Source organism: Terrapene carolina, unplaced genomic scaffold, assembly GCF_002925995.2.
Source record: "Terrapene carolina triunguis isolate 2854851 unplaced genomic scaffold, T_m_triunguis-2.0 Scaffold836, whole genome shotgun sequence".
Lineage (NCBI taxonomy): Eukaryota > Metazoa > Chordata > Testudines > Emydidae > Terrapene > Terrapene triunguis.
Window position 1 is genome coordinate 2,886,580 of NW_020665187.1, and position 25,606 is coordinate 2,912,185.

The 25,606-nt window shown below is 48.8% G+C and overlaps 1 protein-coding gene across 5 annotated transcripts; it reads right to left on the reverse strand.

The window, feature by feature from the left end:
- Positions 1-1,216: 1,216 nt before the first annotated feature.
- EIF4B (eukaryotic translation initiation factor 4B) lies at positions 1,217-25,606 on the reverse strand. 5 transcript variants are annotated; one of them, XM_026660747.2, is made up of 16 exons: positions 25,539-25,606; positions 23,956-24,037; positions 15,636-15,779; positions 14,613-14,821; positions 10,574-10,690; positions 10,314-10,368; positions 9,601-9,741; positions 8,263-8,385; positions 7,613-7,792; positions 7,194-7,431; positions 6,357-6,466; positions 5,585-5,801; positions 5,155-5,222; positions 3,344-3,443; positions 2,211-2,283; positions 1,217-1,761 (listed from the first exon to the last, which is right to left on the reverse strand). In XM_026660747.2, exons 2-16 carry the CDS (start codon positions 24,005-24,007, stop codon positions 1,681-1,683), a joined length of 1,908 nt encoding a protein of 635 aa, XP_026516532.1. In that variant the 5' UTR covers positions 24,008-24,037; positions 25,539-25,606; the 3' UTR covers positions 1,217-1,680. The 5 variants fall into 5 exon arrangements, with proteins under 5 accessions (XP_026516532.1, XP_026516533.1, XP_026516531.1 ...); XM_026660748.2 differs by having other exon boundaries at positions 5,155-5,219; positions 8,260-8,385; XM_026660746.2 differs by having other exon boundaries at positions 8,260-8,385.

The window sequence follows — 25,606 nt, forward strand, 5'->3', positions numbered from 1 at the left end:
ATCCAGCACCTGATCGAGAGAGCAGTGCTTTGTGAGTTTGCCCAGAAGAGAGAGACCGTCCTAAGTCACGAGCATTTGTGCAATTCTCCTCCCCCCAACTAAGGTAAAAAGGCGACAATTGCTGAATGGGTGCACACTTTGTCAATCAAAGAAGTACTGTCTGTTGTCTCGCAATCCAAATATGCTACACCATGAACGGGTTCTTTCTGAGAACCATATTCTTTAGAAGGCGGTGAAACCCTCATGCTGGCTTGACTATGCCATGAGATTACCACCACTCTGCCGTCAGCTCAGGAAACCTAGTGAGGGTGAATTAAAACGGCTAAAAAATTTAGAACCTGACTTTTAAGACCTTGCCAGTTTTAGGCCAGTGAATATTTAGGGACTGGAGAATCTCTCCTCAGTGGAAGTTTGGGTCAGGTATTCCCTGTACAAGGGCCTATGCCACCAATGCCGTCTGCCTGCTTGTCCAAGTGGAGTGAGTGAGTTGGACAAGCAGATGCAGAGGGGGCAGGAACACATTCTAGATGCATAGAGGTGCAGCCTGCTCCCTGCACCCAGAAACAGCCTTGAGGCCCATCTAGCCTGCCTTCCCGTGCATCTTGATAGCTCTACATGCCCAACCAGAAGAGGGAGCTCTCACTCAAGGGGGGTGCTATTTAAAACGTGTGTGAAAGGGGTGACACCAGGTGGTTAAAGAAGTGGGTAGAAGGTGGCTAAGGAGGGGAGAAGAGATTCCAAGAGAGACAGATACCAACCCATGGGAAGATGTCAGATCCTGAAAGTTTGTCAGTCCCAGCAGGGCTCGGAGGAGGGGAGCTGAGCGTTTGTGCCTCCAAAGGGAGGACTTTCACTACCTTGTTAGCATGCTTTGCTCTTTCCCAACTGACTGCTGTCTGAGGCTCTCCACTCCCCAGGAGGCTGCCGCTGGTGTTCATCGGAAAGCCTGCCTGTTCTTTCCTGGATCAATTGGCCTGACCTGGTACATCACTTTCAGAGACGAGTGTCAGGATTCGAAGCTCATTTCAGAGACGGGCACGGTTCAACACCCCCTCTCTACCTCAACGTCTCATCCCATCCTCCGCTGTTGGGACAGCAAGACAGTCTTCTCCTTCCCTAGTGCACTGGGAAATGCTTTGTATTGCACTGGGTTTTGGAAAGGAAGAGCTGGCCGCTTAAGGAAGGAAGCCAGAATAACCTCATGGACTAGATATCCTACCTTCAAAGTGATCATTTATTAAGGTAACATTGCAGAATTCATCCATTTAGGCTAGCAAGATGTGGGAGAAAAGCCAGTTCTTCCTTAATTAGCTGTCCTACTGCCCAATCTGCTCAGGCTTCTCCAAGACACCTGGCTGGCTAACATGTTAAACGTCCACTCTAAGTGACAGGGCCTATGCTCAAGTCACACTGGAAACCACGCTGAGTCGCCCTTTTCTTTTTAAAACTTGCACTTCTCTCTCGCTACACTTTGCAGAGATTCTCCAGTTAGTTCAATACTTTAAAGGCTGCAGCAGCATGCAAGAGAAATGGTTTCCTTTTGTTTTTTAAAAAAAGTTTAAGAAAGGTCTCCAGGAGATGTTGAGTTTTACATTTTATTTCTGTCTCGTCTGGTTTGGTTTGCTTTTCCTATGTTCCTGGGTGGCGATCGGCTAGGAGACAGCGCAGGGTCTGGAGATTTTAATCAGTGTAATTGTCTTCCTCCACTTCATCTTCACCATCCACTGACAGAGCAGCGTACTTGCTAACATAGCTGAACTTCTGCAAGAAATACGGCAGGTTAAACGGGGAATGAAACACCAGGTCAGCAACTTGGCAGCCTCTTTGTGACAGAGAGTTCAATAGCCTGACACTTCAGTTTGGATACATCATTTCATAGGAGAATCACACCCAGCTACCACTACGTACCAAAGGGTTTTCGCTGTGGTTTTTAATCAAGGTATTTATACCCCACACCCCTTACCACAGTATGCGAGTACTTCCCAAACAATGAATTTATCTTCCCACATTAGAGGCAGAATAGCCTCATCTGACAGATGGGGAATAGAGAACAGGAGCAGTAGATGGCACTCGGGAAGTCCACGGAACAGGTAGGAATCGATCTGAGGTTTCTGAAGTCTCAGTCCAGCATCTTTAACTGCAAGACCAGCCCTCCTCTCCCCACACGCTGCCCTGTGCTTCAAGCAGCAGCTAGTAGATTAAATGCTTACAGAGGCTGTATTCTCGTCGGGCTTCTTTGGCTCAGATGCAGATTGCGAGTCATGATCGTTCTTGCTTTCTTTCCTGCAAGAGTCAGAGTTTCAGTTGAACAAGCGTTCATTTAGCTGGAGGAGCTGCCAATGGAGCCAGTGCGCCACTACCAGGCTACTGCTGTGCCCACGATAGGTGCACACTGGATTTGAAAGGGGTGCCAATCAAGGAGAAGAGAAAATGGCCAATTTCACGTCGAACGTACAGGCTAGCCATTGGAGTTTCACACAGCCTGGTTCTCGGCCCAGCGCTGACTGCTGACCAGACACGGCATGCATCAGTCCAGTTAAGGAGGGACACTAGCTTTATAGATCCTCTGCAGGGGAATTAAGTCTGCACGTGCCTACTTCTGGTGGCGAGGGAGGCTGTGTAGCTATTTTACTGACTACTGCTAGATGATTAGGAGCTGGGTAAGTGGACGACGGAGGGAGTCCTGGCCCGTCCCCAAGGGCATGGCTAGTTACGTGCTCAGCTCTCTGACGTCAGCCCTTTCACATAAAAGCCACCTGTATGAATGCTCTAGCAAAACCCCAGGGACTTACATGAGAAGAGAGGCATCATTGGGGCAGGGCAATGGGGGAGACGCTGACAAGGTGTCTAGGGAATGCAGGGGAAGACCTGAAGGGTTGGATTTTACCCTTCTGGTAAAGGCCCAAAATGAGCATTTTGAAGTTAGTGAGAACTAAAACCGAGGTCAGCTCAGGTGGTGCAGTGTTTTTAAAATACCTGGCACAGTCTATTGGAACAGACCACCCCGCCTCATGCCCAACTGGAGAACGAGGAGTCATGAGACCATTACATCAGCCAGTGCTTTGTGCTTCAGTTGGCAGTGGCTGCTGAACCAGGCAAAGCCGGCTCCCAGCATGGAAGCATCAGCATTAGCATTACCAACGAGGCAGTAACAGCTCAGTACACAGATTTAAGGCCTGACCCCAGCGCTGCAGACGGTCAGACACGCCACACCTGCCGCTGGTTAGGTCAGAGGGGGCTGGTGCGGGACACTGGAATGCTGCTCAAATCTGAAGCAGTCGTTGAAATAGGCCTGGCGGGAGGAGAAGGGGAAGATGAGGCACCCCAAGACAGACAGACGTACCTATCTGAATCTTGCCAATGATCTCTACTGCCTCCGTCTCCTGGGCCACCTCGACCTTTTGGAACGCTATCCTTCCCCTCATCTGGTTTGTTCTCATCTCCTGAAGAAAAAAGGGCCGATGAAACCTTCCCTCTCACTAACATCGCAAAATCTCAACCAACCACTTAAGGCCTGTGTATCTGAACAGTTCCAGTGCAGCAAGCTAGGGCATACTAGCCTGCCGCGCACTAGATGTCGGGTGGACCCTACTGCTGCACACTCCAAGTTCTGTCGTGCGTTTTTAGCAAGCCCTTAGGCAGCCTGCGATACACATGGCACAACACTACCCCAAACAGCTTACAGACAAGGCCCAAAATCCATCTGAGCCTTCCTACTGCCTGTTACCTGCTCCTCCCTGTTGGCTCCACAAGGGCTGGCTGTCCATGTTCGGAGGGATACCTATTCAGCTCAACTGGCCCCTTTGGCATTTCACTCTCCTAGTTTCTTTGCCTTCCTGCTTCCTCTTTTGTTTAGTGTGTCTTCTGTGACCCTCGGTTACTTAAGCAGCCTCCATGTCAAGTTAAGAATTTTAGGGTTCATCCATGACTTGCTTCTCCCTTTTACGAAAGCCTATCCCTTCCCCCATAAGTGGGGCCCTACCAAATTCATGGTCCATTTTAGTTAATTTCACAGTCATAGGATTTTAAAAATCGTAAATTTCATGCTGCTGCTGGCTGGGAGCCCAGCTCTGAAAGCAGAGCTGCCCCCAGCAGCAGTGCAGGAGTGTGGCACGGTATGGTATTGCCACCCTTACTTCTGCGCTGCTGCTGGCGGGGTGCTGTCTTCAGAGCTGAGCGCCTGTCCAACAGCAGCCGCTCTTTGGCCACCCAGATCTGAAGGCAGCGCAGAAGTAAGGGTGGCAATACCACAACCCCCATAGAACAACCTTGTGATTGCCCCAAAACTCCCTTTTAGGGTCTGGACCCCCAATTTGAGAAACGCTGGTCTCACCCATGAAATCTGTACAGTATAGGGTAAAAGCACAAAAGACCAGATTTCACGGTCCATGACGCATTTTTCATGGCTGTGAATTTGGTAGGGCCCTATCCAAGGGAATCTGAGGTCAATTACATTACTTGGAAGATGCTTCCTGAACCATCTCGCACATGCTACTTCAGACTAAGGACTCTTTGTGCTTGCTCCAAAATGTGCTGTTTTCCAACCGTCTCCTACACAGGCCGTAGCCCGTGGCATTGTTACTGTCTCTACAGCAGGCAGAGGATCTGAATCTCTGTTCTCCTGGGCTGTTAATTCAGCACTTTTCAGGTTAATCCACCCCCCAAACCAGTTAAGCCAGCGTTGAGGCAGGAGGCTTTGCAGTCACAACAGCACGGGAAGTGAGGTTCCCCCAACCACAGAAACTCCAACAGAAATGCAGACTAGTGAGGGGTTACACTTTCAGACCCATGGCAGTTTTCCCTTTGCGGCTGGTCAAACATCTATGCGGACAAAGATGAGTGTTTGAATTCAGTCTGAAGGAACTGTCCATTTCTGCTCCCATCAATGCAGGGAGGAGACTGCTGCCCTCTACTGTCCAGCAGAGGAACAGTTTAAAGTCACTAGAACTTGAATAGAGTTTTTTACCCTTTGGTCCTGCTGAGATCAATAAGCCATACGAACAATAGCAATTCCCAAACCTGGAACCACCCCTTAACTCCACAGTGCTAATGCCATAGAACTAAGGGCATCAAACCAGGGAGCAGCAGGGTTAGTCCACCTCAGTAATTCTCAACCCTTCTTGCCCTACAAGTGGAAACAAACCCTGACCGTACCTTTCCTGGGAGCACTCTTAGGTGGTGCTCTCTCCTCCGACAGCAGGGCTGGTGCTGCCTGGCTGCTGCTAGGAAAAAAAGAACAAAACGTGAACATCAGGGACGCTGCATCCTCTGACAGGTGCTTGGGATACTGCTGACTTTGAGAGCTATTTGCTTCTTGACGAACCTCAACCTTGGGTTTGCAGCAGCCACATGTGGGTCATACAAGAACCAACCAGAAGCCCCAAAACCAGACTCAAACCTGAGGCCACTGCCTGAAGCTAAGCTCTACAAAGGTGCATGCTGCATTCACCATTGTTTCAATGGAGAACAGAACAGCAGCTCATCTCCACGGGAGTTTTAACCTCCCTTCTGTAACTGGAGCTCCTTGCATGCATCTAGGGATGACAGATCAGACCCCGAGCAGGCACTCGGTACAAACACTCACCTTGTGGGAGAGTGCTGCTCTGTGTCAGAGCTCAGGGAGCGGGCAGGGGGGTTGCTGCTGCGTTTAACCCAGGCGTTCTCCTTCGGCGGTGGTGCTGGCATCACTTTCAGAGGGAGCTTCTCTTCCTTGGGGGTCTTGGAGGTGGGAGACGGGGCATCGTCCTCTTTGCTGAAGGTTTCATTTTCCAAGGACTTCTCGCTCTCCCTCCTTCGGGTGGCTGTAAAGACAGGAGATGGCAGTGAGCACAATTGACGTGGACAGGCAAGACTTCCCCCAAATGTATCTAGCCCAAGGGAGGTGGTATGGACAGGTCCCCAATTATTCCAATCTGGGCAGCCCGGGTCATTGACCTCGACAGCCCCTTAACTATCACCTTAGGACTCTTGCCTGTCTGAGGCCAGCAGGTTTGACCTAAGATTGCCCACGAGTAACCTGACGAGTGGCTCTTGTGTAGCACGTGACCAATAAAACCTGATTGCTAGAGCAGCCAGGAAGCTAGGCCTCACATGGCACCTGCTCTGTTGCGGGACAGGATGAGGGTACGTTGACGACGGAGGCTGCACCAGAGGAGTCTGGTGAACAAGCGTTTGAGCATCACAGATGTTCTTGGTCCCGTGCAACCATCCACCGGGTCTTGCTAGCGATCCTTCCCCACACGCCGCCTACACACGTGACGGGGCTTTCAACAGAAGTGGGGCTAAGCAGCCGACTTGGGAAACGAGTTGACAAAGACAGGCTTGCTCCAGGCTGACTCATCCCGTCCCTGACTTACTTCTTCCCGTTGGGCCAGTTCCCACGGACGGGCCTGTGCTCCCAGTCTGTGAGGACTCGCTCCCTGTCCGTGAGCGCTCCTGGTTCTCTTCACTACGCCAGCTGGGGTGTCTACAATAGAGAGGGGGAAGAAAGTCTGATCAAACTGTAATGTCCAGTAAGAACTGGGTGTGGGGCTGGAGGAGAGAGTGGGCAAAGGGCCCCTCTGCACCCCAAAGCTGGGGAAGGCAGTACAATTGCTTGGCGCTTCCCGTCTGCTGATCTCAAGAGAGACAGCAAAGGAGGGCTATCACCACTACCTTTCTTTGACAGATGGGCAACGTGAAGCACAGAGAGTAAGATTTGCCCAAGGCGAAACTAGAACTCGCGTCTCAACTCCCAGGCCCATGCCCTACCCACTGGACAAGGCTGCCTCTCTTCAAAAGTCACCCAAGAGAGAATCAAGCCCATCTTCTGACAATACAAGTCAAGAAGGTACAGCTGCCTCGGTGACTAGGACATAGCAGGAGCCCACTACTAGGGCCGACCACTCCTTTTAGGTTTACGGAGCCGCCTGGAATTCTAACGAACGTATGGCCTTTGACAACATTATTCCAAAGGATGAAAACAACCAGACGTTGCAATATTACACAGGGGAACAGTCACATCTCCAGCACCCTTTATCAGAGCGGTACACAGCTTTGCAGGCGTGTTGAGGCTCAGCAACCTAGTATGTACAATTTAGAAGAAGGATGTGGTGAGAGGGGCAGTGTGCACACCACACAACCACCAGGTGCAGTCAGGCAGCTCACGTAGCGAGCTGCTCCCAATGGTGTTCCAGCCCCCTCCTGCCACCTACCTCTCTCGGGGCCGCCTTTCTAGCCTTGGTTTATCATCCTCCAGTTGACGCTGCAGCTTCTCCTGCTCCTTCTGTAGCCGCTCTTCCACTTCCCGCTCCCTTGCGGCCGTATCCACAGGCTTGGCACCCCCGAAGATAGAGGCTGCGCGGCTGGACTGAGTGGCAGGGGCCACCGAGGAGTCTTCCTCCTTGGGGGCGCTGCGCGGTTTCAGGTTCAGTTTTGGCCTCTGAGTGGGACCTACATTGGATGAAGTGGACAGCGACTGAGGGCAAACGCCATGGGATCTGCTCAGAACAGGACCCCAGGAAGAGCCAGCTCGGAGGAGAGAGGAGCACTGGGTGCACTGGCTACCAACCCTCCAAGCTCAGCTTCCTTCCAGCTGTTGAGCCCACCCCCTGAGAACAAGCAGAGCCTTTACCTCTATCATCGCGACGAACTTCATCCCGGGCGTAGTCATCCCGGGAGCTCCACCTGTCCACCCTGTCGTCCCTCCTTTCATAGCGATCTTCGTAACGGTCACCTCCCCCTCTGAAGTCATCGTCCCGACGGTACCCAGTGCCAAAGGCTCTCCGGCCGCTGCCCACCCTGGAATCATAGCCTACAGGAGGAGGAGAGGGAAAGCAGCGCTGGTTACTCCTGAGCAATGGAGCATTACACCAGAGGATGGTTGATGAAGTGCAGGAGAGGGAGGCCCCTCTAAGTTTACGCAACATTCCCCAAACAGGAAGGCAAGAACAGGGCAATGGTGACCTGTACATGCAGGAGCCAACCCAACGTCTCTGGATCTGCGCAGCCAGTGGGCACTATGAAATGTAAGTATCAGGGCAGGTCGGTGCACATCATCTAGCACCAAGAGGGTTAAGTGAACTGCAGCTCAGAGGCATACAATAAATGGCCTACCTTCCACCCCCCACTTCTAGAATGGGGAATAACAATAGACCTGGGAGCTGCACAACTGAAGTGCTTTGTCACTGGTTAGTGCAAGCTCTGGACAGAAAGACTCCAATTGACGTGCAGTTTGATACCCTGACCCATCAGATCATAGGAAAGCCTCTGAAGCCATACTACCTCCTCTATCGTAGTCTCTACTACGGTCATCGTAACGATCTCGGCCCCCAAAGCGATCCATATCCCTGCGAGGGCCATCGCGATACCGGTCCGAATCGTTGTAACGATCGCGGTCCCGATACCCTAGAGAGAGAAAGGAAGGCTACAGTACAAGGCAGGCAGTATTGAAGGACTACGCACTATTCCCGAAACACTGTGGCTTAGTCTACACTACAAAGTTAGGCTGATGTAAGGCAGTTTACATTCACCTAATGTTGCCCCTGCCGATGCAAGTCACCCACCACACTGATTTAATTCCATGTCCGCAAAAGGTGTTAACGCTTAAGCCAATGTAGTTAGGTCAACGCGGTGTCCATGTAGATAAATGTGTTGCTTACATCACCTGTTGCCTCCCGGGGCTGACAGCCGGAGCCCAAGCCCGGGGCTGACAGCTGCTGAGGGATTGAGGGGGTTGGGGAGAGGAGAGCCTGAGCTGTGGTCACCTCCTGGTAAGGGGATGTGGGGAAGGTGCAGCAGGGCTCCAGCTGTCAGCCTCAGGGGGGCAGGACTCCAGCTGTCAGCGCCCCACAATGTCAGTTAAATTGGTGCAAGTGCACCTGGTGAGAACATGCACTACCGACAGAAGGAGTACAGTGTGGACATTAAAAACCGAATTAAACTACTGCGGTGGCTGTGTGTCGTCTTAATTTTGTAGTGTAGACACGCCCTAAATTGACACACCGTCCCAAGGAGCTCAGTTGGCAAAGACTATACACGGTTCAATTCATTCCTCCCACCTTTGATCACTTGTTGAATCACCTATTTCAGCAGACTGTCTACGGCACTTGGCCAATGGTACTGAAATGTCACGTACATTACCCTCAACGCCCCGGTACAGCAGGGAAGCATTATTACTCATTCTGCAGATGGGAAACAGAGGCACCGAGACGAACTTGCCCAGGGTCATAACACAAACCTGTTGCAGAGCTGAGAGCAGGCCTCAGATCTCCTGGTCCCAGTCAAACACCTGAGCCTACCTACATAGAATGGGTCTGGCCTCCACCCAGTAACTGACTTGGTCACCATGTGCAGAGCTGAAAAGAAGCACGCTAGGATACCACAGTAATGCAGTTTTCCAGCAGACACCATCCAAAAAGGAAGGGTATTGCTGGAGTATGAGGGAGACACAGGATCTGACTCCTCAAATCTGGGGATCTGCAGATCCACCTTAGGAAACCAATAAATTGCCACCCTCAGCAAATCCCAGAAGAAACCCAAGAGGAGGCGTGGAACTAACATTTCACAGGTAGTGTTTAGATACTATGATGGGCATAGAGGGAGGGTTCTCAGCCAACTCACGGTCTCCAAAGCTATCCTCGCTCCTGCGTGGAGGGTAATCATCAAAGCTATCAGTAGCAGGACGAGCCCTCCAGTCAGTCTCAAATCTCTCCGAGTCCCGGTTGCGATCACGATCTCTGCCAAAGGAGCGATCGTCCCTGTCTGCAGGAGGAAGGGAACCAGACAGTCGAGTCAGGCCTGCAAGGTCAAGTCTTCAAATGCCCAAGGGCTGGACACCAAAGGGGAAATCCATGGATTTGAAATGCACTGAGACGAATACGACATCTCTGCGTTCGGCATGTTGCCTTGCAGTTAATACATCAATGGCAACAAGAACCTCTGACTGATGCTTTAGAAGGATGAACAGCCCCAGCCAGATTCAAGGACCGTACGTGGGCGGTGGGGCAGAGGAGGGCTGCCCTAATGTTGCAGATCGATAGCCAGCAGCCTCTGAACATTCCAGCTACCCCTTTAGCAAAGCGTGCAGATGTGCAGAAGCCTGGGCCCTGCAGTGAGTCTGAGAACAGCACACACGAACAAGGAGGACTTGTATGCTGCCTTTGAACTATTTAGGTCAGAGGGAGGTAAGGCTGCCAGCCAGCTGTTCAGGAGCTCCAGTCTTAAGGCAGATTCAGTCATGAGGACAGCTGCCTTGCGGTGTGGTGCCTAATTTGTCAGCATTCAGTTTATCTGATCAGAGAAGAAAATTGCTACCTATTCCAGGCAGTTCTCACCTTTATCCTGAGCTTGATCAGCAACATCCACTCGTATCCTTCTGTTCCCTAGAGACTGAACACACAATACCAGATTCATTAGCCTTTCAGCCTGAGGATGTGGGGGTGCCTAGACAGTTTGTTCTAGGGAGATCTTTGAACACTTCGAGGCACAGTGTCCGTTAACCGGGCCCCAGAACACCCTGTGAAGCCACCTGGGGTCTGGAAGCAAGAGTTTTGGGAATTGCTTTGATCCCATTTCTTTGCAGGTTTCAACTCACCTCTTCATTGAGGCTCAGAGCCCGGAGCAAGGAGTCCAGGTCTTCAAACTCGGCATAACCAAAACCTTTCAACCTCTCCGGGTTAGTAGGTTCCCGGGGCAAACGCACAGCACTTATCTGCAGTCAATTGGGAACAGAAAGGAAGATTCTCATTAGAAGGGTCAGGATCCCTTGATGAGCGATGTAGAGGAAGACTGAATAGGATTGGGTTTAACTACACATTCATCTGGCAGTTCAAATCCATTGGAGAAGGCATGTGGTCTCCAAATATGAGATATTGAGTTATCCAAAGTCATGTGACTCAAATAAGATTTATGAATTAAGCAAGCCAGACAGCATAGTTCGCTTGCAGGCAAATAAGAGGATTAGTATATCAGAAACACATGGGCCTGGTTCCTGTTTAAAGTGCTATTGTCTGAGAACCCAGATAGTAGTTTGGAATGAAGAATTTGGCACTGGTAAATGATGTCTGACTGTCAGCCCTGGAGACTGAAGGTCTTTATCCACAGAACAGAGAAAACACAGGCAGTGGCAGAGCAAGCTTTCTTGGCATTCCTGGTGAAAACAAGGTCTGCGAGTCTTTCAATCTTTAACCTCTGCTGAGAACTACCAGGAGCAGAGACAACTGCTGCCCCTTCCTCCCCATTTCGCATAGGCCAAAGAAGAGCACTGATCAGAATTGACCTAGGCTGGGGTTAGAACTGGCAGCACAGGTCAGAACGCTTCACACTTACACAATCTGCAAAAGGATCTTTGCACATCATTATATATGCGCTCTCCCCACCCTGCAATGAATGCGCCCTATGAACCCCACCCATTTCCACAGCTTACTTAATATTACCAGATAAGGTCCTCATCTAAGGCCAATTGCTGACCTGCTTCAATGGAAAGACCCTTCAAGCTAGATTATGGAAAACAGGAACAGCAGTTTTATTGCCAGCTGCACAATTAACTACAGATGACATCCCACTGCCAGGAAGTGCAGCTAACACAACGCTTACCATTAGGTTTGGGATGCAGAACTTAAACTAATATCACCGCTTACAGCACAGTTTGCTTAAAGTAGTAAATGTCACTTCAAAGGCTAAACCAAATTCTATCACATTAATGATTTCCACTTGATTAACCACTTCATCAGCACAGTTGCTCCCAGTTGTGCTTCCTGCTTAGAGAGAAACAGCACACAGCTCAAAGCCACAGCGTATTATCACAGTGGTTTGTGGAGGTTACACTCAAACAAGGAGCTCAAATTGTGTTCAGATAAGCCACATGTGACAAGCCATAGGCTTGATAAAGAATTACAGAAGCTGTTGGGCAGTGGTTAAGAGTGAATGATACGGGGAAAGCTGCAGCTCAGCAAGCGAGGAAGGAAAAATTCTCGCGATGGTCATTAAACTGACATCCCATATTTATTACGCGCGCACACACACCCCATTAATATTTCCCTATCGAATTTGCTCAGTTTGACTCCGTCAGAACAAGAGGTTTTTGCTGCTGGAAGAAAAAACATCACCTTGCCAGCTAGGGCAGCTCAGTGTTGTCTTTCGGAAGCATGGACCACCGCCGCCAAAAGTACCTAGTCATTTGCTAATGCACTTAGGGTGTAAGTACAGGATGGGGGCAAGTATTGGATGATTATAAGCAACAGAATGCCACGGAGATTGGTTGGCAGGAAATTAACAAGGCAGTCCCTTACTCTGAGGAGTAAAGATACCAACGAGTTCACCAACTGGTTACGTAAGGCTGTCACCTGTACCGCTACAGCTGTGCTGCTGTGTAAGGTCTCCCATGTAGACATTTTGCTGGCAGGAGAGCCTCTCCTGCCGACACAGCGCTGTCCACATCATCACTTTTGCCGATTAAACTTATGTCAACTGACACGTTTTACCGACAAAAGTGGTAGTGTAGACAAAGCCCGATACAGTACATCGGTCACCTCTCAGAGGTGCATTCACAATTGCCAGCCACCTAAAGCTACGCCTCTATAGATGGCGACACTGAAGCACAGTGAAGTCCTTCCCAAGACTGCCCAGCAAGACAGTGGCAGAACTGGGCCTGGGACTCCTGGGTTCTACTTCCAGCTCTGCCACAGATTAAACCCCCATCCACTCTTAGCCACTTACTAGACCTCATCTCTTCCTTATTCTTCCCATTTATTTTTCAGCTAGGTGGAACTTGAGCATATGAGATGAGAAATGGCTTCTTCTCTGCATGCTAAGTATTCTAGGTCTTCGGCACAGCCCTAGGCTGCTATATGCAGCAAGTGCTAGGAAGTCTATTGCAATGGCCAGGACACTGTGATGGACCGCCTGTTGTACTGTCATAGGCACCTTGCTCATGCAATGCCCTATCCTGCTCCCTCTGCCGAACAGGCTGGAGAGCAAGTTTGACTAGGGAGTGGAAGAGATCCCATCCCAGGGGCTGCCTAACCCTCAGCTGTTATCACTTGGGCTCCCATCCGACTCATGGCTTGCTGCAGGAGTTTCACCCATCCTATTACTTCCAAGAAGGAGGGGATGCTGCATCAGTAGGCAGAACAAATGAGTTATAGATGCAAGCTGAAATGGACAAGAAATGCAAGCAATGTCATTTTGACCATAACAATCTGCTGTGAGCAGCAGAGCTCATCATCACGTGGGCAACATTCAGTTCAACACCCAATGGGACATCAAGTAATATTTCACATTGACCTTCAGCACCACTGTGATGCGTTATTTCAGGAAGGGGAAAGAATTTCCTGCCTGTAATTCTCTCCCCTCCACTACCACTCCCCTCTATTCCAGGCCTTCCAAAAGAAGACAGTTTGAGCCTCCTGCTTAATTAGGACTGAATTAATAGTTCATAGCAATCTGCACTCCTCTTTAAAGCTGTTTCCTTCCTCAGTCAAGTTGCCACCCAGTCTAGCAAATGCCACAGGTGAAACCCAGAAGAAACTCTCTTTCAGGCTGAACCTGTGGGACCCCGTCTGGCCTCTGGCTGTTCAGACTTTATGGGCATCTGAAGACTGGATTCCCAGAGTCCCACAGACCTTATGTAGTCCTGCTGGCAGCTAAGGGTTCATAGAGGAAGATAATCCCAAATTTGTACCCTAATGCCAAGGAGAAGATCCTCAGAAAGAGACTGACACAAACAGTTTCTGCCTTTGCTACCAGAACCAGGAGCTGCTTCCTTTACGTAGACAAGCTTGCTAAATCAACCACAGAAGCAGAAATCTCCTTGCTTGGACTACAGACAGGAGGGGGTGCAAGATAAAAGGCTTTCAAGAGTGGCTCTCCTGCTCAGTGGCCCTTGTTATGGAGAAGCCTGGGGCTCAGGCAACAAACCTTCTAAAAGACACTTGTCTTGTTAGAAGTCAACTTGTTCTTCTAGTTCTGCGAGCGGCCTCAGCGGCTCTTAGCAGTGAATGGCTTGCAATGAATGCTTTTATGCTCTTGGATGGGCCCCAGAAGACAATACTATTATGGGTATGTCTATGCCTTGCGCTGGGGTGCAATTCCCAGCTCAGGGAGACATACCCACGTTAGCTCTGATCAAGTTAGTGTGCTAAAAACAGCAGTCTAGCTGCAGCAGTGGAAGGGGCTAGCCGTCCCGAGTTCAGAGTCTGATAGAAAGCACATACTTGGGGTGGCTAGCTCCTCCCGCTGCATACATCTCCACTCTTTTTTAGCATGCTAGCTCAATCATGGGTGTATCTCCTTGTGCTGGAACTTATATCCCAGCTTGAAGTGTAGACACAGCCTCAGAATGTAACAGGACTGAGCGCCAAGGACACAAACCATGCAGAAGTGGGATCCATACAGGCAATTCTGCCAGGAAAATCCTGGGCTTTACTCCTAACTTCATTCACTGTTTGGGTGATGTTGGACAAGTCATTTCAGTCTGTAGAACTGGTATAATATCACGAGCCTCTACAGGGTGCTGAGAGCTCAATAGATGAGAGCATTCCACAAGCCATAAGTTACGTCCCACCTGCCTTCTGCTGCCACATGGCCCCTGTATGTGTCACACAAACTTAAAATTCTGCATAACAGATACTCACGTTGAGTCCTCTGAAGAAGTCCTTGATGGACTCTTCTGACACATCATAGGGCAAGTTTCCCAGAAAGGCAGTGTACGGGGGCGACTTTGGGAGACGGCTTCTGTCTATATTGGGTTCCCGAGCAGCCCGAGGTGCGGTGGGCAGGATGGACCGGTCAATTGGTGCGGCTCGGTACATATCATCATCATTACTATGCCAAGTGGTGGAAACTAGAAGAGAAATTTTGCACATGGTCAAGACATACTGAGCTAGAACCCCAGAGAGTTTATAGATGTTGATGCCTCTCAGATCCCCTCTTCATTGGGATTGTTTGAATTTACTTGCAGCTCCCTCAGCTGTAAAATAAAGGTATTAAAGATGGTCAAGAAAAATGTTCAGCACTATTATAAACAATCCCACAATTAAATTCAACTGTGTCATGTATTTTAGGGCAACTTTCCCCCAACATATCATAGCACATATGCTGCACAAAAACATGAGATCCAGCTAATGAACAAAACTGGATGAAGAAAAAAACCCAAGAGTCCAAGCTGGTGATAAAACGGGGACAAAATGGTCAAATACAGCAGACAGAAAAGTTTTCAGTGAGCTCTGAGTACAGCCAGTAAGGGACAGAGTCAGGGAATGAGCTACCTAGATGGAATCCCTGAATCAGGACATCTCTGCTGCGAGCCCCAGACCAAGCCTCAGATAAAGAAGAGAACTCAGCTGGTCTCTCAAAGGAGTTAGGTGTTACTAGTAGTGCCAAATACTAAGTGTCACTGAAAATTTTCGTTCTTTCCCTGTTGATGTACAAGACTCTCACAAATGCAGGGAAACTATATACAGAACGTGACAGTGAAACTGACCAAAGTGCTGTCAAGAGCATCGTGAACAAGCTAAAAAAAAATTAAGGCACTTTTCCTGTAATCTTTCAGCTTCAAGATGTATTAACATCAGTAGGTTTCACTGACACACAAGCTATTCAGGGACAGTACCTAGAGACAGAATGCTAATAGTACGGAAACTTGGGAACGAACGTACCATCTCCTTCCAGGTCATCTGTTTCATCGGCCCAGCTGACTGGTTTTGGAATAAAGGTGGTTCCACCGCCACCACCGCTGCCACCATCCTCTGCCAGAAAGTCCGTCAGAGTAAGGGTTTTCCCCTTCTTGTTCTTCTTCTTAGCTGTTAAAGGGGAGAAGGGGACAGATGTGAGTAACATCTGGGCACAATTAATTCCATTAAGCAAGACAGGGAATGGAGGAGTTACTGCCCATCACGATGCCTACGGAGGCAAGTATCCTACATACTCAGGAGGAGCAGGCAAAAATAACATATCACCTCTAGGCCAAACCTCATCAGCACAAAACCACACCCCACTATTCCCACAGACTGGGAGAATAAAAGCCATCCACTTGTTATATAGCATGAGACGGCCAGACTAGTCTATGGAGTTGAAAGATTTTTTATTCATGGGTCTCCACCATAACTTTTGTTGGGCATTTGACTCCTGCTATTTTAACTGGCATCTCTATGAACCGACACCAGAGGAATTCTCACTAGCACTTAGCATCTCTGGCTGTGGCTTGTGGCCTAAGGATTCAGGCCTATACTCAGTGGGAATGGGACAGAGAAAAGACCCGTTTTGCTGTTCTCTTCAGGACCCTTCTGATAGATTGGATTTAAATTAAAAATCTCACTTTGAACCTTCCCCACTTTTTTCCTAGCCCTTGTTAGGTCAGATGGACCTCTCTACTTTCATTCCTTTGTCCCAGAGCATCCCTCAGCTACATGAATTACAGCGACACCCACAACCTCTACTTAGAATGGACAATTATTCGAAGGCCTCTGTGACCCTCCTGTGAAAAGTCTACAGCCCCACGCATTCTACTTGTGCTGGGAGTTCCTGGCTTCTAAGTGAGTAATATACTATTGCCAACAAGGTGGCTGAAATGCTATTGTGAGAGAAGCATGCAGGTCACCTGAACTATGAGAGCGACTGGACGCTCTGGTAGGACTGTATCCCATTTGAACCCTTTCACGGTCTATTTTACGGAGGAAGGATGGTCTAGTGGTCAGTGCTAACCAATTCCCTGATCTGCTACAGGCTTCACATGACAAGTTACTGAGGTCTTGGCCAACACAAAAATTAGATCGACCTAGCTACATCACTCAGGGCTGTGAAAAATGTCAGTGTAAACGTGGCTAGGTCAACTGGAGAATTCTTCCATTGACCTCGCTAAACCACTTTTCCAAGAGGCGTAGTACATCGACAGAAAAAAACCCTCCGTTGATGTAGGAAGAGTCTATGCTACAGTTGGCACAGCTTGCAGTGCTGACATGGGACCCGAAGCACAGAGATTCAGGCCATCTGTAAAACAGGATAACAGCAATGCTCTGCCTCACACAGAGGTTGTGAGGAGAAATGCATTTAAGACTGAGATGCTCAGATACTATGGTGATGGTGGCAAGAAAGTTCCTTAGATAGGTTTAAGTGCACTCAGATATGCAATAAGTCTGGTATTCTATACATGCAATGAGGGAGATCAGCTATTCTGAAAGCCTGACAGCTACATTTCTTGTGTTTTAAAACTAACTTTAATTGTACACCTGGGCAACTTTTATTTTGTTTACATTAACAAAAAGACTAACACACTAATCAGGTACTTGCACACGCATAGACAGAATTATGCAACTGAACAATGAAATGACAGCACAAAACCACCCCATGGTAACACTGAGATCACGTTTGTTAATCGGTAACCAGCACAGCATCGCACATTTAGTGGAAATCTGTGCTGTGCATGTGCAAAGCAAGAGCATAATTCCTTACTGATCCCCTATACATAATTCCTTACTGATCCCCTATACACACACTCACAAAATAACCCACCTTGAAAGATTCAGCAATTCAACTGCAGCATGTGAATTATGTATGTACAAGACAACTCAATATGGGTTTCTGTGGTGGCAAAAGACCAAAGCAAAAAACAAAAGAGATTTTCACCTGCATATAACTCAAAATTAGTAAGCAATTTCCTTAAACTTTCAAAACGCCACCTTAAGGCCAAAAACAAGCACGGACGAGAGTTAATGGAAACCGGACATTTTAAAATGGGGAAGTTGATGGAATTCTAATAAACTTGGCTTGAGTTTTCAAAAACAATGAGTGATTTTGGGTTCTCAACTTGAGACATTTTACAGGTGCTCAATGTTTTGTGGACAGATACTCAACACTTCTGAGAGTCAGGCCCTTCCAAAGTATCTCAAGTTGAGCATCCAAAACCACTGATAAATGTAGGCCTTTCTCTTTAGTAGTTGCTACAATAAACTTTAGTAGAAGCGTTGCTGCATTTCATACAGATCTCTTACCAACCTTCTGGCAGGGGAATGAAGAACTGATCTCTGTATTGTGACAATTAGTACCTTTCAATAAATGCATTTTATGAAAAATAGATCTTACTAGCTTTCAAATACGTTCTGCAACTGCCAATAAACCAGCCCTTGTCTACCATTCTCTTTGGTACAAGCAGGGAACTGCTCACTGACAGCACAGAAAATGTTTCTTCTTCAGGTGGATGAGGATCAGTATTATGACTGCAAATTGGCTACAAGCATGTAGCTGTATAGCCCCTGGCACTAAAAGTAACATCGAGTTCTGGCTGCACAATGAATATCCGATAATACCTTCCCTATTACCCAACCCTATTCCCCACCTTTCAGCACACCGGATTTACTTTGTAACCCCATATTCCCCTTTGGTCTCAATCCAGATTGTAGCATAGCAAGAAGCCTCACCCCTGCAATTTTAGCTCTCTGCTGCAACTCCTGGGACACTGTGCCCTACAGAACACCTAAACTCCCTGGGCATCCAAGAATATCTACAGAAAAGTTACCACCCAGAACTGCCACAGAAATTTTAAGCCATGCTCTCCACAGGGTCTTCATCCTGAGTGTCTTCTACCAACACCCAGGGAGGGGCACAGAATAGGCCAACGCTTTTTGCTCAGCAGTTTTGTTGTTTGCTCTGAATCCAATTTGACATTCCTGGAAACCTTCCCTTTATTTTAAGCTTCAGCAAACAACCTGGAAGACTTTCTGCTATGGGCTGTCAGAGCAGTGTAACCACATGCGTCCAAAGGAGCCCTATCAGCTACTTCTCTTTAACCACCTGAGGAGAGAAAAAAAAAAAAAAAACACAAGCTTGGAAAGCCTGCCAGTCTGCAGTGAAATGCTGCCATCATAAGTAGACGGATATCAATATTTTTGCTCCTACAGGCCAATAACCTGGCAGCAACCAATTTTACAGCCTACCATCCATGTTGCCAGTTGTGCACAAGAACATAGACTCTGAACATGGGCAGGTTCCACAGATTACTGCCATTTGATAACAGGGCATGCCACGGCCCAGACCATCAGGCTTCTCTCATCCACCCAGTCAGTAAGTCACCCAGTGAAATACTGGGTGATAAGATTAGCCAGGTCCTAGGAGGCTCTTTAGAATTCCCCTTAGGCTGGTCAGAGCAGGTATTACTTGTAGCACTTCCTACACTGATGCAAAGCTTTCCAAATCACCAATGGCTTTCATGGGGGTGGTAAAGAAGTCATATGAGCAAGCTTACCCATCACCAGCGTTCATTCAGTGTCTTAAAGAATGTGTCTTTAAAATGGAGTTTCCAGATCACGGGCTGGTTTAAACCTACACACTAGGCAGAGGATGTGTTCAGCATTAATAAGTTTAGCAATGGGGAATGACACAGAACCCGTATTGGGATTGTAGGATGCAGGTCTGCTCTCTCCTTTGGCTTCTACTAGCTCCTTGAGGACGTTCCAGCTTTGAGCTTCAACCTTTAGTGCCCCCTCTGCATGCCTTATGGAGCCTGGACCTCAAGGATTTCACTGTGCCCATCTTCACAGGCAGGCTCACATCCAAGTATTTTCATTAGCTGGGCCAGATTATTCCTCCACCCAAATGATAGGAAGGAATGCCATTGAAGCCAGAATGGTATAAAATTGGTGAGAGGGGAATCAGACCGCTAAGCTAGGGCCATCTGGTCCCAGGGACATCAATGGGACTTCTGCAGAACATCAAGGGTAGGCCACTGCATTCAGCATCACACAAAGGACACCTTTAGGGGTACCTGCTGCGTTTCTATTCGTTCCCCTTCTTTCTGCTCCCACCTCCCTACCTCCTCCTGCCCCTGTTCCACCCAGGCTTGGAGACTGCTTGATATTTTCTATTGGGAGGGAGGGTCTTTGCATGACTATTTCTCCTCCAGCAGCTCCCAAGAAATCTATTTCTCTGCAACCTGCCCAGCTTTCCCTACCAGCATACCGAGGGAGTCCAGCGCCACCTAACTTTTCTTCCCTTTCTCAAGCAGTGGCTCGCTCTTGACTGCCCACAACATTAAACAACTACACTGCTTACAGCAGCATATAATCTTCTCAAGTAAATTTGACTACAGGGCACTTCCCATGTCCTACCGGGCAGCTCAATATATGAAATGAATTGGTTCAGATGTAGCAGCTTTAAGTAAATTTACTTACTTTCCTCTGCTGCCTGCATGGTAACTGGGCAGATCCTGAACAAAGATACATGGCATTTGCTTGAACTGCTCGTCTTTCTCACTTTCCTCCCCCCCCAGCCCACTCTAGAGTCTAAATCCTGCAGCAAAGCCACATGGTCCTTTTTTTATTAAACCACCTCATTTTGTTGCCATGGAAGCAACTGTGAAATCACAGATTCAGCATTATGACTTCATGGCTAGGCCAAGAGGAGGAGGGGAAAAAACCCTGAGGCACAGGCAGTTTTGACCTCAAGCAAGATGGGAATGGGCTTGGAGCCTTAAAACTCCTCCAGCCTTGCAGGTTGAGTTCCAAGGAGTAACAGTGAGCTCCAGTTAATAAGACATTCAGTTCCTATGGCCAGGAGGAATTTTGAGGTGCCAGGACAACAAACATATAGGGTAGATTCTCCTATCCCATTTTGTTAGCCCCTATTTTAATCCATCACCTACGAAGCCCGCCCTGTAGTTACTATCCTCCTAGCAGAGATCTTACCCAGTGCTTTATCATCAGTAGATCTCAAAGCACTTTACAAAGGAAGTCAGTATCATTATCCAAATTTTACAGGTGAGGAAACTGAGGCAGGGAGCGAGGAAGCTACTTACCCAAGGCCACTGCCAGCAATGAAACTCAGGCCCAAAATCCCGGTCCAATGCACTATCCACTAAGCCATACTGCCTTTTCCAGAGCCCCTCAACAGCACTCAGGGCTGGCCTACACGACAAAGTTCGGTTGGCTTAACTACATCGCTCAGGGCTGCGAAGTTTCATTCCTTGTGCAATGTAATGAAGCCAGCCTCAGTCGCAGTGTAGATACCACTAGGCTGACAGAGGAATTCTTCCTCTGGGAGAGGTGGATTTACTACTGCAATGAATAGGGTTTTTCCATCGCTGCAGTTAAGTGTCTGCTTTCCAGCATTGCCGCCTCACTGCTGTAGCATTTCTAGTGTAGATGTACCCTCCGTCACCCAGAGGAGTCAGAGGCATCTACACAGAGTCCATGCTGACTATGGAAGTATCACTCTTACATAGCAGCAGTGATTAATATTTGATCACAGGGCCAGCCCACTTTGCACTCTACCTAGAATAATGTCCTATACCCAAAATCTGTCAGAAATAAGTGATTAATGGAGAGTCTATATAATTTACTATTTGAGTACAGAGGCACAGGTTTATTGCTTCCTCCCTCCCCCATCACTCAAATGATATCGCCAGCATCCCCCTACTTCACTGCAAACATCTCTCTTCTTTCAGGTTGCCTTCTGCTCTACCTTCTCAATTCCTGTCACACACCTAATTCAGCAACCAGACTTCCAGACACTGCGCAGAACATGGCCTCACCAGTGACTAAAACAGCACTATAGATAATTAGATCTAAATGAGAAATGTCTACCCTGGGGTGAGCTTTAGAAGTTCATAGCCACTGTATTAGCCGCTCAGTTTACAAAATGTAGTTATTTTAAAGGTGGTCACACAAAATCCACATGCTGCTACCTGTGCAACTTTGGAGTCTTCCAGAAAACCTCAGGGGTAAAGGTCGCATGGTGTTTAAGGTGACCCTCTTGATGCAGCAGAAGAAATTGAAAAGACTCCAAAGTGCCCCCCCTTCCTGCAAAATGCTCTAGTCTGATGTCTTTATCGTATACGCTGGGAATGCTATTGCTGAGTATGGCAAGCAGGGGTTGCAAGAGCTCTTGCAAATGAGGATGATAGGGGAATCTAGCTAACCTTTAAGAACTATCAATTGTTAAAGCACTGGAGTCTACAAGGACTGAGAATTAAAATTGGGTTAGTCCTCTAGGACGGTTAAAGTTCAGTTTGTCAGGGGTAAACTAATGGAATTAGGACATGGGCCAAGGATAAAAGAACTGGCAGCTCAGCAGCAGCGACATACTGCAGTGACTGTCTTGGAAAATGAGGCTTAAGTGCCCTCCTGCTGTAGGCGAGTGTTGCTCAGAAAGAAAGTGGCTGAAGGTGTGTTTCATGCATGTTCCCACCCCCCAAGGATGTCTACTTGGTGTCAATGATTGGTTGCTAAATGACAGCAAATGCACTGCTAACTAGAGCAGACGCTGCATTCATAAAACCTGCAGGCTGGCTGTTTGCTCAATTTGCATCAAATGGCTGACACGTCACAGGCAGGAATGAGCAGTATGAAGCAACTTCTGTTGCTGAACGCAGTGCTGCTTATGCATCAATGAACCTGTCAAAACCTCATATGGCTCAGGAAGAACAATGCAGGGAACTCCACCTGGACAAAAGAAGCCCTTTCTTGCCAGTTGTGGATTTCCAATAAGGCCAGTATTAGCAGCTTCTGCTCATATCAAGGAGGCAATCTCCAAACTAGGCACCAGTTATACCTGGGAGCACCAAGCCCTCCAAGAGTGTTTTCTTAACATCTTGCTGTTGGAACTGGAATCAGAATTTACCCAGCTGCTATATACAAACAAAAGTCATGCTACTGCTCTACTCAAACTTAGCTTATTGAAACATTACCATTATTAAGAGATGTACAGGCACTTGTACAGAGATCTATGTTTTATTAATGCAGCTTTGTAAAACTGTTGGGAAATTTGATCAGCCTAGGCACAAAGCCTATTTGCTTATCCTTTGATACAATGTTGAAAATGCTAGTTTTTTTTTTTTTTTTAAACTTACCCCATTAAAAAAAGTTACCCCAGCAAATGTGAAAATAAAAATTCAAGGCAGAATTAGTATATTGTAAGTATTATATTTAATGCCGCTCTAAGTGAATGACTTAAGAGATTGTGTGTGTTTCATCACTTTCCCTTATCCTTAAGCTCAAAGCAATATTTTGCTTTTTGGGCTGCACCAATGCATAAGCACATCATGGGCTCAGGTTCTAGTCAGCTACAGACCTGTTTGTGCAAACACCTAGGGGAGAGGCAGGTATTTCTGCCTCAAACTGCTTGCTATGAAATATGGGACCTTACAGTTCTGCTGGTGGAACTCCAAATGGCATCTGCAAATTCAGAGTGTTTCAGTTTTGCTTAACTATCCTTATCCATGCCCCCTGACATTTCAGTCATACACAGAGCAATGTTATTGCAGTTCATACGGGATGTAGTTGGTTGTGTACTTAACTCAGAAAGATGAAATATTACTCATTTTAGATGAAAAGTGAGTGAAGTGAAGAAAATTGCCCGAACAGTTATACTCATGCCTTGACCTTTCCTACATGTCAAACACTGCACTTACCATCCTATGAAAAATAAATGCAACAAAACACACACATTCTGCTGCCTTTTCTCTAGGGAACTGAATGGGACACAGCCGACCGAATTAGTACCAATGGACTCTCATACAGATAGGGCTTTTGTGGTTACTGTCATCAGAAGTGTAACCAGTGAGATAAGAGACAGAAGCCAGTTTATTTTAAAAGCTCTCCGCCTAGTTAACTGCAGAACCTCCGTATAACCCTAAAACAAAGGCATCCTGACTCAATAGCTACAGACCCCTCAGTTCCTAATGGAGCAATACTGGCTGAATGCCAGGAAGAGTCCAACAGAGTAAAGCCAATCTTTCACATAAATTAATGGGAGACCCATTGTTCCAGACAGGGTAAGACTATATTTAAATAATGGAGCTTCCCCCATCCCAAACAAACAGGCCTTTAGCTCCAGAGAGGTTTTCTAAATGAATAGCAGCATTTGTTGAAGGAATATTCCAAAGGGATAACTTGCAATAAGGGGTGTGTGATTAAACTCTTCAGCATGGGGTCTTGGGTTCAGAGGGTTAGAAAGAAGAGCCCTGCTAGGAGATTCAAGGGTACGTACCTTCCAGCTTATTTTGGATAATACCTGCAGATAATGGTGCAGTCTGGTGCATTTCAAAGGCATATAAAAGTCACTCTTCAGACTAAGACAGTAATAGAAATTCAAGTTCAACATCATCCAGGGAGGTAAATGAATCTCAACAGCAGAGAAAGCCCTTCCAGTTTAGAACTGCCAAATCTTTCACCTTTTATTCTGAAGGGAAGGTAAATACTGCAATGCTTTTTCCCACCCCTCCTGGATTCTGTCCTGACCCTATGCACCATATTAGAAATACAAGGCAGACAGCAAGCCCTGGAAGGGGCGGGGAGCCATGTACATCGAAGAGAAAGGGGCAGAGGAGCTGTACAGAGCAGGGCACAAACCCCATTTCCTGCAGTAGAAGGGGCACTGAATCCCTACCACCCAGGACACAGGGCCGGGACAGCAGCAGATCCTGCCTGGGGGAGGGAGAACTCTACAGAGCAAGAGGAAGGGTGTTGCAACAGGGCCAGGCAAAATGGCGTGGGGCAAAGATGTGTTCAAGAGGGGGGCGCAACCTCCCAGGAGAGGGTCTGCCCAACTCCCTGAGGACAGAGATAAGAGATGCAAACTAGCGAGGATCTGATCTGTGGCGAGTGCCCAGCCTGGGCTGTCCTTTTCTCCCCTGAGAAAGGGACCATGTGGGCAAACTGCACCCTCTGGTCCCTGGGGTGTGCGTGGAGCTTCACATCCCCCTCATCAGGGCAGGGGGTGAGGCAGGAGCGACACCCAGCACTGGGGGCAGGCCGCAGCCCCCCCCCCCCGGGGTTCTATGCAGAGTTGTCAGGCCACACCCCTAAGTTTTGGGGTGGGGGAGAAATCAGGGGCACCCTGCACCCCCTGCCCTGTCCTGGGGGAGATGATGCAGCCCCCCCCCCGCTGTCTGGGGGGCCCCACGTGGCGGTGGGGAACTCCTGGTCTGTCCGGGGTGGGGGGACTGGGCAGCGGAGCGGGGAAGGGGCGCGCACACTGACAGGGCCCGGTACCCCGCCCTCTCCCCGGAGAGATGGGCCCGCGCACGCACCCGGGCTGGGCACCGCCCGCAGCCAGTGGCTGTTCCACCCCTCGCCCCCCCGCCGATCACCAGCGCACCCACGTGGGTGCCGCCCAGTCTCCTTCTTCCTCTCTCCGTGTCCGCTCCCGCCCCCCCAGCTAGCCAATCCCCGCGCTTGCGCAGTCACGCGACCGAAGGTTCCATCTGGCTCCCCCGTCAATCACCGGCGGCGCGAGCCGCCCCTCCCCCAGCTGCCCCCCCTTACGGTAGGATGGCGCGCGCCGCGGCTCCGAACGTTTCGGGATGGAACGTTCCGAGCCGCGGCGCGCTCGCCCCGGCTGCCGGGGGAGGGGGACCGTGCGCGCGCACGCCGGCGAGGCCTGAGGGGAGGGGAGGTGCGCGCGCGGGCGATCCCTGCGTGGAGGAGAAGACAGACAGGATTCGCCTCGGTCGGGCCGGGAAGGGCGAGGGTCGGGCCGGGGCGAGGAAGCGGGTAGCGTCCTCGGGCCGGAGGAGGGACCCGGGCCCGGCTCAGGTCTCAAGGGCCCGGAGGCCGCCGAGCACCACTCACCTGAAGCCGCCATGTTGGGCAGAGGGAGAGAAGGCAAAGGACCCGGATGGCGCCGTCACGTGACTATA

Bases quoted from the DNA above. Each gene is read 5' to 3' on its own strand.
- EIF4B (XM_026660746.2), bottom strand. From the start codon at position 24,007: ATGCACCAGACTGCACCATTATCTGCAGGTATTATCCAAAATAAGCTG. The intron at 5,802-6,356 runs GTAAGTCAGGGA...CTGTCTTTACAG, and splicing joins AACTGGCCCAACGGGAAGAA to CCACCCGAAGGAGGGAGAGC. The intron at 2,284-3,343 runs GTACGTCTGTCT...TGACTCTTGCAG, and splicing joins CATTGGCAAGATTCAGATAG to GAAAGAAAGCAAGAACGATC.